We start from the raw sequence: 13323 nt of genomic DNA, 5'->3' as shown, positions 1-13323 counted from the left end.
AGTTACATTTCCTTATCCCCAACAGTGCCAATAGAATTCCTGATAGAAATATATGCTCAAAAGATTATTATTATTTTTTTTTAATTTAGCTAAATAGAAATGCATTTGTTTATTTTTTTTTATAATACAATAACGACACCTTTCTACAAGATTGAAATGAAAAGCGCATTCTTTCAAGTAGTACCAACGAAGGTATTCTCCAATTTAGGCATTTAGCTAAGGTATCAGTAACAAAATTGTGATGATGTGTTAATATAAGGGAATAATTTTGGCACTTCACTTTGACATATATTTTATCAATTACATTCTACTTTTATATAGTTAAAAGTGAAATGCCAAAATTAATTCCCTAAAAGTTTAATCTAATATCAAGACATGTACCAAAACAAATAGTTAAATCAAAGTATGAGATCATACCATGTAATTAGATGGTTATTGGCCTCTTTTACAAATAGTCATCGACAAATGTGAGTTTTTGTTGAAGTGAATTCGTTAGCAAATGTGCAATCCTTTCTATTCTATTTCTTTATTGAAGACTATAGAGTTTAAGCAATAAATTTTTCGTCGAAATAAGTGTCTTCTTATATATTAAATGTTGGGAGCCATTAGATTGGAGTCATAGGCCGAGGGCCAGCCCTGACCCCCTCTACTCTTTGCTAAAAATTTGATTTTACATACATTAAACTTGAGCTCTTTTTAAGGTGAATTCCAAGGCAAGAAAGGCCCAAAATAAAGGTACTCAGGTAAGCACTAAACTTTGTTACAATATCCAAATAGTAAAATAATTTAAAAAGAAGAAATACACTATCAGAGGGTCGAGAACTTCGTTTACAACCACTTCGAGTCCTTGAAATCTCAAACCAGCATGCACAATGTTTATCAAAGAGATGCCAAAAAAAAAAAAATGTTTATCAAAGAGAAAAAAAGGCATAAACATGATCTAAGACACAATTCAGATGCGCAGCCTTCTCCAATTTCATCTTTCCTGAGAGCTTCCTGTGGTTTATAATTTTATGTGGCCTTTCTATTGACCAAGATTACAACAAGATCAATAAACCAGCACGTGAAAAATATGAATCAACTTTACTATCAAACAAAGCTTGCATCACAAAATCACAACCAATGTCCTCATTTTTCTAGTGCCGTTGGGTTTAGTTTGAAAAGGGGGCTGGGGGAGATGAATATGATGCGACATACAATAAATAACAGATTGTTATAAAATTTCAAAGTTTTAGCTTTGATTTTTGACTATTGTGTTACAGTGATGGAGTAGATGCAAATCTAGTTCCACATACACAAAGATAAGTATGGCACACCATTACATATATAAATATGTCGGTGCATTATTAATATATACATCAAAACATTGTCAAGCAGAGAATAGACTTCATAGTTACATTTAAGCTCATTATGAATCACCCTACTGATAACATGTCCTGTCCATGAATATAATTATATCCACCAGGATGAAGGATAAGAAAGTTTCACTTGAAACCCAGTACCTGATATGGACAAGCCTGGTTTTTGTACTTTTCATTGTGGACAAGCTACATCTACTCAATCCATAGTCAGATTGCATAATAGGGTGACTGCTAGAACAGCCAATTTAGAAGAGGAGAGCAGTCATACACAAACAAGGAAAGAAACTACATACTATCAACATCAGGAGATTATTATACCGATGTAAGATATTGCTGAGGAAAAACACAGGAAAAGAAATGTGGAACATACATTTCTGCCCCTGGATGAAGGAGAGCAAAGTGCTTCTGGTGAAAAGTTACATTTCATTCAGGATTCAACAAGCTCCTGTGTATCGGGATCATTACATTGCTGCATATATGAGATTACAAGTGCAGAAATGTATAACTGTGGAATGCTGACTTGCCAAACAGTTGGAAATATTTGTATCTTCACACAAATGCCTGGTGAGGCTTGCCAAATCAAAATGCTAAACTCCTCATTCTATCCAGACTTCACCATTCCGTGATGACAACACTCATTGCCAACCAAAAGTAGCCACAGTGATATTCCCTCCACACTTGAGAAAATGAAAAAAAGGGAGCCCTGATGGTGATCCTAGCATTAAACTTTAGAATACCCCTGCAAAATACATTAACTAGGAGAGCTGTGATTGAGAGGACTCTTCATGTTTACTGTCTTGTGGTGCTACTGTTTGATCCTCTGACAATTTAGATTCTAAACTTTCCACTTCAAAAAGAGACCCTGTATTTGAACCATCATCCTTTCTATCGGTATCCTTTGATGGCCCATCATTAGGCTCTGCAGCTCTAGTATGGTCCTGTTGCTTTGCAGTTTCAGCATGCTGGCGATCCTGTGTTTCTGAACTCTTTAGAGGAAGAGATGGAGCAGAATCACCTAATCCTTTGGAGAGACAAACATACTTGAAAACAAGCTGTTTGTAATTATTAAGAAGGTCTTCTACATCATTAACTGTTAGATCACCAACATGCGCAAACAAGTATGGATACTGCCGGAAAACCTGGCTTGCCTGCTTATCGTTTACAAGGAGTGCTGCACCCTTATCCTCCAAATCTGAAAGAGATGGAACTTTTGACGATTTGGGCGGTGCTGTTGGCTCCTTGTTTATATTCACAGGTTGATCGCTTTGATTAGGCTGGCTGTTCAAATCAGTTGAGAGTCCTGATAGAATTGCTCGAGCAGATTCCATGTTCTTTTCAAACTCAGTTTCATCCATTGACAGGGCTTTCGCATCGATATTTGAAATGAAGGATTCGACAGACAGCATGTTTGTGAAGAAATAGGCTGCTTCTGCTACTAATCGAGATTGTCGCCTGTATCTTTGTATATACAACAAATTTGAGTGCAGTTGCGGAGGGTTTGCCTGCATCACATGTAAAGCAAGTTTATAATATACATATTATATTTTTTCATTGATGGGATCAGTTAAGAGCTATGTCTGAGTTTTAATGTTTTGCAGCAGTAGCCAAATCATAATAAATATAGGTAGAATAGAAGAACAAATGCATTGCATCAGCTGAAAATATTGAATCAAAATAATCAGGCCATCATATGAAGTTGGCCATACCTTCAAAGTAACATAAATTAAGACAGGAAGAAATTCATCAGCCCCGGGAGGATTCTCATTTGAAGCAATAGAAGCATTGAGCAGCAAGTTATTGATAACCTTGCAACAATTGAGGATACACACAAGCTTGTCCCTTGGTGCCTTGTACATATTGATCTTTTGCAGTTCTTTCTGTGCAAGCTGCAACAACAAAATCGAAAAATTGCAAGAGAATGAATTTAACAGGAGATATTCAACAAACCATACTGAAGAACATCATGATTCACCAGTGTCCCATGTGCATGCTCACCATCAAAAATTAAAGAGCCAAGAAAAACCAGATTCGAGAAATTGGGATACATTAATCACTCAGAGTGTGAAAAGTGTGTGAATCTGGGAGAAAAAATACACATGAGTTCACAGGAAGAGGAGAAAGTCGATCATGGTTCCCCCAACTAGGTATTTTGTTTAAAGTATAATAAGGCTTACCTAAGTTAGCAAATCCAGCACTATCCTGATCATATTTCCTTATTAATAAGCAATACTCGGAAAAACTTATGATGTTTACTATTTCCTTCTTAGATAAACAAATCAGATAAATTGTCCACTCATATCTTATTCAAAATACAAAACAAACTGAAGCAAGTTCAGTTTATGTTATTCTTCTATAGCCTATCTATCACTTAAAGTATTGATGAATACTTAAATTTCATTTAACAACTCTTCTTCCCTTTTTTCCCTTTATTTCTTTGTAAGAGATTGTAGGCATCCGAAGATCCATTGGCCTCCAAAATATAAAGTTTCATTTGTCTAGAAAATTTCTACAACTTAGCCATCTGCATTGGAAAGTACTGAACCTGTGTATATGTGTGATTATGCAGAGCAATGCATCTTGATTGGAAACTGTCTATATTAAAAAAAAACCTAATGCACACAGAACACAAAAAAACACATATATCAATAAGTGTATTTTTCTACTCACCAGCCATGATGTTTCATTTTGAAAGGGGGCCTGAATATCCAAATTTTCTGGTCGAATGAATTGTTGAACCAAAGCCATCTTCTCATGTAGTATGTTGTCAAGTTTTACATCATCTGGAAGTGAAGCAAATACACGAGTAAATAACTTTGTCATGACATACTTCTCCAGTCCCTGTATTTAACAGAAAGCCCAGGCAAAGAAGAAAACAGAAAACAACCAACAACATCAATCAGAGATATCAAGTATTAGCAAAATCCTTCAGATCATCAAACAACACGGTGTGTGCATTCTTATCCAAAACAATAATGATACAGTGAACGTGGAAAGCAGATTAAACTAGAAAGTTCCTCCAGCAGGTAAAATCAGTAGAAAAATCTTTTAAAAATTCATCGATCTTCAACCTCCCTTCTATACGACACTAGATTTCTTTCGTTTCTTTTTTCCTTCAGCTCTCTTTGAAGGGTTTGTTACCTCTCATTCTCTAACATCAAATGTGACATTAAATGTCCAGAAATAGCAATTAACACATCTTTCCTTTCTTCCTTTCTCCGGCATTAATAGAAGATAAGTTTCATACCCGAAAAAAAAACACTCAATTAATGATATATCTCCTCTTCTTACTTGCTAGTTAGTTCAAATTCATATAACTAAGCAAAGACTAGAATCATAAGCTGTAAGAACTAGAGAAAAATGACTATTACCGGCTAAGTAAAACTGAAATTACTGACCTCGCCAGCACTATCGAGCTCCTCTTCAGAACAACCAGCCCAAAGTGGATGAACCCTAAAATCCACTTCCATTTGCGCAAAGAAGTTCTGCACCGCAGCACTGTCCCTCTCTGGATCAGGAGAATTGTTCGTGAACGACACAATGAAACTGCAATAATAATCCGATCAGTTTTCAAATAATGATAAACTCGCTCAATTTCTCAATCCAATCCACACATCAACATTTTCAATTTCGTATTTCATTTTCACCTTTTGATAGACTTGACGAAGTCGCTGGCCGACGGTTGACGCATGCGTTCGAGAAATTCGTGCAGCCCGGTGAAGACGTCGGCGTTCTCCATTACCGTCGGAGACTAATCTCAGGTCGACGGCGGCGATTAGGTAGGCAGAGGCGAGAGAGCCGATGATGAAGTTGTGTGTGTAAAATCAGTGTGATATTCTGATAGATGACAAAGAGAACATCCAAATTAATTGATGTAATTATTGAGCCCAATTATTTTTGGGCCTTCTGTCCAGAATTACTTGGCAGCCTAGGAACTCAAATACGTGTGTATATTACAAGAACTTTTTTTTGTTTTTTAGACTGCAGTAATTTATTTATTTTTGCTATAAATTATAGTACACGTGGTGGTCTGAAAATATATATGATCATGTGGTATGTATTTTTTCTTTTTTTAAATTAATAATATCATGTGAAATTAAAATTTGGTGTCCGTGTGATTTCGATTACATGACAATTCAAATCCAAATTGAATTCAAAGATAGTGTTTTGTGACTAGCGTATATTTGGTTTTTTTTCCTTAAGCACAAGATAAATTATTATAAATAAAATTCATCGACTTTTTCTATGATGGAGGATGTACACTCTAATGTTTAAAGTTTTAAATTGTGCATATATTTTCTAGTTTATGTCGATTTGACTCGGGTTGTCAATTTTCACTTTTCAGTAAGTACTTTCTAATCATCTTTTAAGGTTATCTCGCATGCTAGACACGTTAAATTATTTTTGTGTTTTGCATTCTCATGAGCCCAAACTGATCTGAAACCATCAGTTCTCATCAGAAGCTACTGATAATTCGATAGCCCCTTGTTCTGCTCAAGTGTGCTAATGAAGGCATAAGAGCTCATCCATGTTTCAAACTTTCAAAACTTCAGAAATAGGAAATCCATCAATCTCAGTGTCATCACATAACAAGAAAAATGTAGCGAAAGCAATGTTGTTTCTATTTTGTGCATTACATTAGTAATTCTACTGTAACAGTGGAAGGACGGACTACATAACATATCACACACTATGTAAAACTGTAATAAAATAAATGAACTATCAATTTGTATAAATACCCTTATATCCTACCGCGCTGAATTACAATCGGAAGACATCTTGAAACACAAATGGTGTCTTCAAATTCACGTCAACTCTTCAGATGAACAGTTCAGCATAACTTAAGCAGTGGCTCATCACTTCCCTGAGAGTCAAAGAAGCAATATCTTGGACATGTCCACCTCCACTATAATCTCAATAGTGTTGCTGCATTTGATGTGATCACAATTGAACGGTTTGTATGTACTAGTTTGTTTTCAGAGCAAAGACCCTACAAAGGGAAGTGATCTAGAACAACGAACCCCAAACAGCTGCATCCCCTTCACCACACTTTTCGTGAACAAATTTAATCTTCTCCACTGACTTGCAGATACCACTGCAGCTCCAATCAAATGATGCAATGCACACATTACCTGCCTGTGCCTTCCACTCACAATCTGCAGAAGATTCAACTGAATTAAAAACAAGATTCAAAAATATATAGACTCATCACATCCGTAAATTTCAGATGCAAGTAATGAGCTCTGGGTAAACATCATATTCCTAACAATAAGGTTCCTTGCAAGTAGAAACCAGGGACATCTGATGGCCCAAAGTGGTATTGTTCTTACAGGAGAGCAAAATTGCTCGCAAATATATCACCATATATCTCTTGAGTGGGTCCATATGAACATTGCCTTTTATTCTTTTCATTTATTATAAGTTGGACGGAAGACCTTCACTAATCACAAATCTGTGCTAAAGAAAGTACCTGGTGGAGTGCCACAACACATATTGCGCTCGTCAATGTGTTCAACTTCAAGACCAATGAACCACGAACCAAGAGACACATCTTCATTGGCATACTTATGCAATATGGGTCTGCAACAAAAAAACAGTGTGTCCCAGGACTTCAATCATTGCAGAACGTAGTATAAAAGAAAAATTGAAATCATATGAACACCATCAAACAGTCTTGCAGATGTGATTACATATGGTCCGATATATCAGCAATTGAAAGAAAATTAATATAAAACAACATATTCTTACTGGTTAATGGAGATGTATGTAGCTAGATCCTTGGAGATTGCATAAATCTGTCCTGTTGCATGTCGGAAGTATTTGTTTCCAGCCTCACCAAACTTCCAGTGCTCTGGTTCATGGTACTTAACACTCCTAGAGAACAAAGAAACATATTAGAATTAATAGTTCCTCCCCTTAAGCATTGGTGAGAATCACAGAGTAGTATTATCTATCATCAATGTAAATGCTCAGGACAATTACTTTTGAGCAAGAACAGGTCCAGATTTCATGCAGCCAATGTATACTCTAGGCTTTGAACGATGATGGGCAAGAGTTGAAGCTAGCATGCCTGTCCAAGCAAGAAAGGTAAGAAACTCATCCTTAGTAATGATATTCATATATTTTTACTACTAAAAAAGTAAATAGGAGCAATGCAGCAATAGGCCATACCCAAATTGACATGTACATCATCATCCACCTTGACATAAAAATCAGCATCCCACTTTGCAACTGCAGTGGTGAAGAAAGTTTTTGTTTTGGCAGACAACTCATGATAACCTTCAACGTGTTCCTTCAGTACAAAACAAGACTCAGAACAGATTTATGGTATAATAGTTCCATGGATACAAAGTTTTATGTCAGCTCTCTTACCAGCCTGAGGAAATCCTTGTGTTGAGATTCTTCTGAATCAATGGCTCGATCTAAAATGCTGTTGGATGTTGCACTGTGTAAATGGCACAGATACCACTGAGGTCAGTTTCATAATGAAAAAAGAACATCCTTTTGATAACGAATCTATAAACATTTTGTGAATGCTGATAATATCATACGCATATCATACATGAGAATAGATAAATAAATAAACATGGTGTGGTGTATATTATTAGATATAACATCATCCGGATATCTTCCTGTTCTCCGAGTTCCTCTTCTTAAAAAATGGCAGGTCATAGTTACATTAGATTGGTCAGTGACATCATGCAAACCAACTTTCACAGTAGATCATACTTCATGTGCTATATAAGCAACAGAAAAATAAACCCCATTGCAAGTCTTGATATAAAAAATGATGACTTCAAACTAAACTAGGGGAAGCATGTGATGCAGAACTTGTCCTAGAAATGAGCTACCAATGGATCATACTGCATCTAATACAAGGTTTCACATTATATTGAAAATCTCAATATCTGACATGTTGAACTAAAACTAAAGTAAGGGTTGAAATTAAGAAAAATAAAGTAAAGGGTGCACATGCATATGTAAGGATTTCCTCTTCAAATTTCATTGCACAGGCTGCAGTTACACAACTTAAATGTAACTATATCATGACAATTCTTGATGGAAAAGAACAGGTGAAGCCAAAATACCTGTGGCCAATCATGAAACGGATAACAATCCCCTTCTCACGCTCCAACTGTAGTAACTTTTCCCCTGGCCGAACAATTGACACAATTCCAGCAATCAAGCCCACACAAACCACTAGGATCTTATGCATACATAGATTAAGAAGAGTAACAAAGCTATAATACCTTGAGGCATCCAAGTCTCTCTAACCGAATCTCGCCGCTTCCTACTACTAAAAGCAGTGTTAATTCCAATAACAATAAATGCTTTCTTCTTGGCTGAATTGTCCAATGCTTTCTTCTTGGCTGAATTGTCCTTCTGCAATACTGACGTGGCGGTGGAGTCATCAGAGACCCCCATCTCTTTAGAACTCCGAGCTGCTGCTAGTTCCATCTGAATTGACGCCATTTGCTTGTCTAGAGATCTGATGTGCCTCCGCAAATAAGCACCCAAAGTTATCAGTACACAAAACTCACATAACTGCAACCAATACAAAGCAACCCAAATCCAAGAAACTAGAGCTCAAGTTCTGTTGTACTCACTGAATTGACTCGTGGGTTTTGTAGATTTCGTTCATCACATCCTTCTCTTGTCCAAGCTTCTGTATAAAACCAACAAAGTTCACCTCTTTAGCAACAAATTTTGCTTCTTTTAGAAAGAAAACCTAAATCCAAACGGAAGGGTTTTCCATTTAAGGCCAATAAAATCATTACCTTCTTAGTTTCGCAATCTTCAGATACAATTTGAAGCTCTTGCTCGTGACGACGAGTCGAAATGAGCTGACCGTTCGATTCAGGTACCGCCCACATTCTGCTAAACCAACAACCTCAGACGGTCACCAACACAACCCAAAATTCGACTAGACATAATCCGGAAACTGATAATGGAATCATTAAGAAGATGAAGATGAGTATACCTGCTGGTGATGAGCATGCCGAGAAAAAAGGAGGGTATGCAGAAAATGGGAATCCATTTTGCGGAGATCTTGCTGGAGCTTCGGTTCTTCATACTCCCTGCGTGTTCTTTCCGAGAGAGAAAGAGAAGAGAGAGAGAGAAGAAGTTGTGAGGAAGCTGAAAGTGAATGGAGAGAGACAGTGAGATTTATAGGGGTCTCATTTTTGAAATTTCTTTCGAGTTTAGGCGTGGTTTTTGGGTCCATGATTTTTGGACAGGCGATGAATTTTCCGTTAGGCAACGGCGTTATGATTTCGGATGCGACTTTATGTCTTGTTGGGGTTTGGCTACGGCGACCGTTTTGTCTGTGCCCGCCAGTTACGCCACTTGTCTAAGATCCGTTTATTTGTTCGTGGCGAGTAACCCGACCCGTTTTTTGGACTTGTCAAGAGACTTTTTGGACCTGTGGACCATCTGGACCTTGTTTTGTACGATGAATTAAAGTGCAAATAGTCTTTTTGACTGAAGAAGGAAAAACAACGTGAATCTCATAAGAAAAATATTTTCAAAAGAAAAGAAAAATTAGGTATGTTTGAAAATCAACTACTAAATTATTCGTAATGTTTTTTCTTTTGTTAGATATAGTATTGACGAGCGGACTTTTGGTGTTCATCCCTGTAGTTAGAAAGGAAATATCATCTTTTATTTTTTTTTTCTCTTTTATGTGTCATTTTTCGGATTTTTTGTTATATGGATGTTGAAAACACTTTGTTTTTGTAATGCAAAACCAAACCAAAGGAGGACTCCAAGTTTAGATGCAAATGAAGCATGCATGTGCCCTATCAAATTAAGTAATTAACAAGCCCTTCATTCGCTTCTACAACATGCTAATAATTTTGTCATGTACTCTATGACAAAATACCATTAGGGCATTTTGTCTTCTCAAAAGTAAATAACATGTTTCAATTTGTATGGGATGGCTAGAGTTTTGGATACATTCATTGCTATTCTACACATGTTCAACTGGTCATAGTTTATATATATGGTTTCAATACTACCAGTCTGGTTGGAGGATCTCTTGAAGACTTCAATTTTGGTCGGACATCGGGCATTTGACCCAATCAGCGATGACAACTATACTTTTATATTAATGCCTTCAAAAAATTGAATTGATACTTATCATAAGATAATGTTTATACTATACTATATTTGTTTAACATACCACTTACACATTACTGAATTCTTTGTCAATCACCCTGAAATCTAAAAAGAAAATTTTGAGTTGGAGCTCTTTTATATTACTCTATTATATCAATCTAGACGTAAACGTAATTACTGACCTGATGAACATTCTTTGTTTCTATTATCCGCTCAAGTGCACTGTAAGCACCAATCTAACAAAACTCAATTTCCTTTGGTTGGGGTTTTGGTCACTACTGACTGTGAAACCGTGCTCATTAATTGTAGAAATTTGAAAACTGGCACTAACACTGCACCGATTAATCCCTCTAATGAAGAAAAACGATGGAGGAGGAATATTTATTGCATATCTGTGATTCCATTGCAAATCGAACAAAGAGGGACAATAAGGGAGGAAGAAGAATAGCTCATTCATGAAGGCTTGTGGCGGTTCTTAGTGTATCAAGTGTCATTTCATTTGTCCCTCCATATAGATGTACGTGACTTCGATTATTTGATTGATACATGCATTGGTGTTTTAACTTAGTATCTAACATCATTGTCATTCACAACAATATTTGTCGAAAATATTTTAAAATTTATTTTTCAAAAAAAAAAAAAAAAATCTCACTCATGCATATTGTTTGATATTGATATAAAGTAGGTTTTTTCAGTTAAACAAGACGAGACTTAGAGAATGAATTGTCTTATATTTTATTCATCTCACAGTGGAGGTATATAAAGAGGATTACAAGAATATAACAGGTAAGTACAATATATTCTATACTACGAAATAATTACAATATATTCTATTCCTAATATCAAACTATGACTCACGCTAACACTCCCCCTCAAGTTGGCGCATACACATCAACCATGCCCAACTTGCTTAGTGAGTCATAAAACGCCTTCCTAGAAACTCCTTTGGTAAGTATATCTGCAAGTTGCTCTTCCGTTGGAACAAAAGGAAAGCTAATAATTTTGGCATCTAGCTTCTCCTTTATAAAATGACGATCAACCTCCACATGCTTAGTACGATCATGTTGTACTGGATTCTGTGATATGTCAATGGCTGCCTTGTTGTCACAATACAACTGCATAGTATTTTTGAGTTTGAAACCCAAATCACGTACAAGATTTCTCAGCCACAGCAATTCACACACTCCGTGAGCCATACCTCTATATTCGGCCTCAGCACTAGATCGTGCCACAACTTTCTGTTTCTTACTCTTCCATGTAACCAAATTACCTCCCACAAAGGTAAAGTAACCTGATGTTGACCTCCTGTCTGTAATATTTCCAGCCCAATCTGCATCTGTAAAGCCACAAACCTCAAGGATGTTGTTGTGTCCAGAAAACAATACTCCCCTTTCTGGAGCTGACTTCAGGTACTTTAAAATTCTCATAACAGCATCCATGTGACTTTCACTCGGGTTATGCATGAACTGACTCACCACACTCACTGCATATGCAACATCTGGTCTAGTATGAGCCAAATAAATCAAGCGCCCAACTAACCTCTGATAGCAAGCTCGATAAGTAGGTACCTGATCTGGATACTCAGCTAAACAGTGATTCTGCTCAATAGGAGTATCAATAGGTTTGCAATCCAACAAACCTGTCTCTGTTAACAAGTCAAGAACATACTTCCTTTGGCACAGGTAGATTCCTTCTCTCCCCCTGGCTACCTCAATTCCTAAGAAGTACTTAAGTTCACCCAAGTCCTTCATCTCGAACTCAGAGGCTAGCTGTCTCTGCAGTCTATCCATCTCAACAGTATCATTGCCAGTGATTACCATATCATCCACATAAATAATTAGAGCTGTTACCTTCCCTTGTTGATGCTTGAGAAACAAGGTATGATCTGAGTTGCTCTGTTTGTAACCAACCTTCCTCATGAACTGTGAAAATCTCCCAAACCAAGCACGAGGTGACTGTTTGAGACCATACAGAGACTTTCTCAATTTGCATACAAATCACCAGGAGAAGCAACTATATACCCAGGTGGAAGGCTCATGTATACTTCCTCGACTAACTCTCCATGAAGAAATGCATTCTTGACATCAAACTGTCGGAGTGGCCAGTTTAAACTAGCAGCAAACGATAGTAGAACCCGAATAGTGTTCATCTTGGCAACAGGAGCAAATGTTTCATCATAGTCAATACCATACGTCTGAGTAAACCCCTTTGCTACAAGGCGTGCTTTGTATCGATTCACTGATCCATCTGAATTATGTTTCACAGTAAACACCCAACGACAGCCTACAGCCTTCTTGCCTTGTGGTGGAAGCACAAGTTGCCAAGTATTGTTCTTCTGCAACGCCTCCATTTCTTCATCCATTGCCTTCCTCCACTTTGGATCCCCCAATGCATCCTGCACTCTGTTAGGTACTGATACAGCAGATATTTGATTCACAAATGATTCATATGACTTAGACAACTTCCTAGTGGACATATAATTGGCTACTGGGTATTTTGACTTGGCAGTAAGAGTAGGTTCATATCGTTTGGCTGATTGACCTCGAGTGGTCTTATTGGGTAACACATATTGCTCAACATTAGACTCACTATTGCCAGTACTAGTGGGTGGACATACCTCAAATGAGTGATCTTCAGCACCAGGAAGTTGTGGGTCAGGGGTAGAAGTGATGGCAGTAGGGGCAGTTGTGTCTTCAACTGCATGTTCAATGATTGAAACAGGTGTCTGGATGTCTGGAGCTTCTGCTTCTGGAAATGATGAGTCAATGCTCTCAACTGGATCTGTCAAAATACCTCCTGCCTGTGCGACTTCTTCTCCACTTTCTGATTCCTCCCCCTCTCCATGATA

At 37.2% G+C, this 13323-nt stretch overlaps 2 protein-coding genes across 5 annotated transcripts; both read right to left on the bottom strand.

Annotated features, from left to right (window-relative positions):
- Nucleotides 1-1573: 1573 nt before the first annotated feature.
- LOC112179175 (vacuolar protein sorting-associated protein 9A) lies at nucleotides 1574-5212 on the bottom strand. Its single transcript, XM_024317516.2, has 5 exons — nucleotides 5006-5212; nucleotides 4757-4904; nucleotides 4029-4199; nucleotides 3068-3247; nucleotides 1574-2863 (listed from the first exon to the last, which is right to left on the bottom strand). The coding sequence occupies exons 1-5, from the start codon at nucleotides 5095-5097 to the stop codon at nucleotides 2117-2119; spliced, it is 1338 nt and encodes a 445-aa protein (XP_024173284.1). The 5' UTR covers nucleotides 5098-5212; the 3' UTR covers nucleotides 1574-2116.
- A 694-nt stretch (nucleotides 5213-5906) lies between these two features.
- On the bottom strand, nucleotides 5907-9546 carry LOC112180001 (beta-1,3-galactosyltransferase 7). 4 transcript variants are annotated; one of them, XM_024318481.2, is made up of 11 exons: nucleotides 9340-9546; nucleotides 9137-9236; nucleotides 8966-9024; nucleotides 8609-8856; nucleotides 8447-8510; nucleotides 7731-7803; nucleotides 7530-7650; nucleotides 7341-7428; nucleotides 7107-7232; nucleotides 6829-6938; nucleotides 5907-6514 (listed from the first exon to the last, which is right to left on the bottom strand). In XM_024318481.2, exons 1-11 carry the CDS (start codon nucleotides 9429-9431, stop codon nucleotides 6366-6368), a joined length of 1230 nt encoding a protein of 409 aa, XP_024174249.1. In that variant the 5' UTR covers nucleotides 9432-9546; the 3' UTR covers nucleotides 5907-6365. The 4 variants fall into 4 exon arrangements, with proteins under 4 accessions (XP_024174249.1, XP_024174252.1, XP_024174251.1 ...); XM_024318484.2 differs by having other exon boundaries at nucleotides 8609-8847; nucleotides 9340-9544; XM_024318483.2 differs by having other exon boundaries at nucleotides 9137-9233; nucleotides 9340-9543.
- Nucleotides 9547-13323: the final 3777 nt, after the last annotated feature.

Source organism: Rosa chinensis, chromosome 7 (assembly GCF_002994745.2).
Source record: "Rosa chinensis cultivar Old Blush chromosome 7, RchiOBHm-V2, whole genome shotgun sequence".
NCBI classification, from domain to species: domain Eukaryota; kingdom Viridiplantae; phylum Streptophyta; class Magnoliopsida; order Rosales; family Rosaceae; genus Rosa; species Rosa chinensis.
The sequence above is the reverse complement of the archived record's forward strand: the minus strand, read 5'-3'. Positions and strand labels throughout refer to the sequence as shown.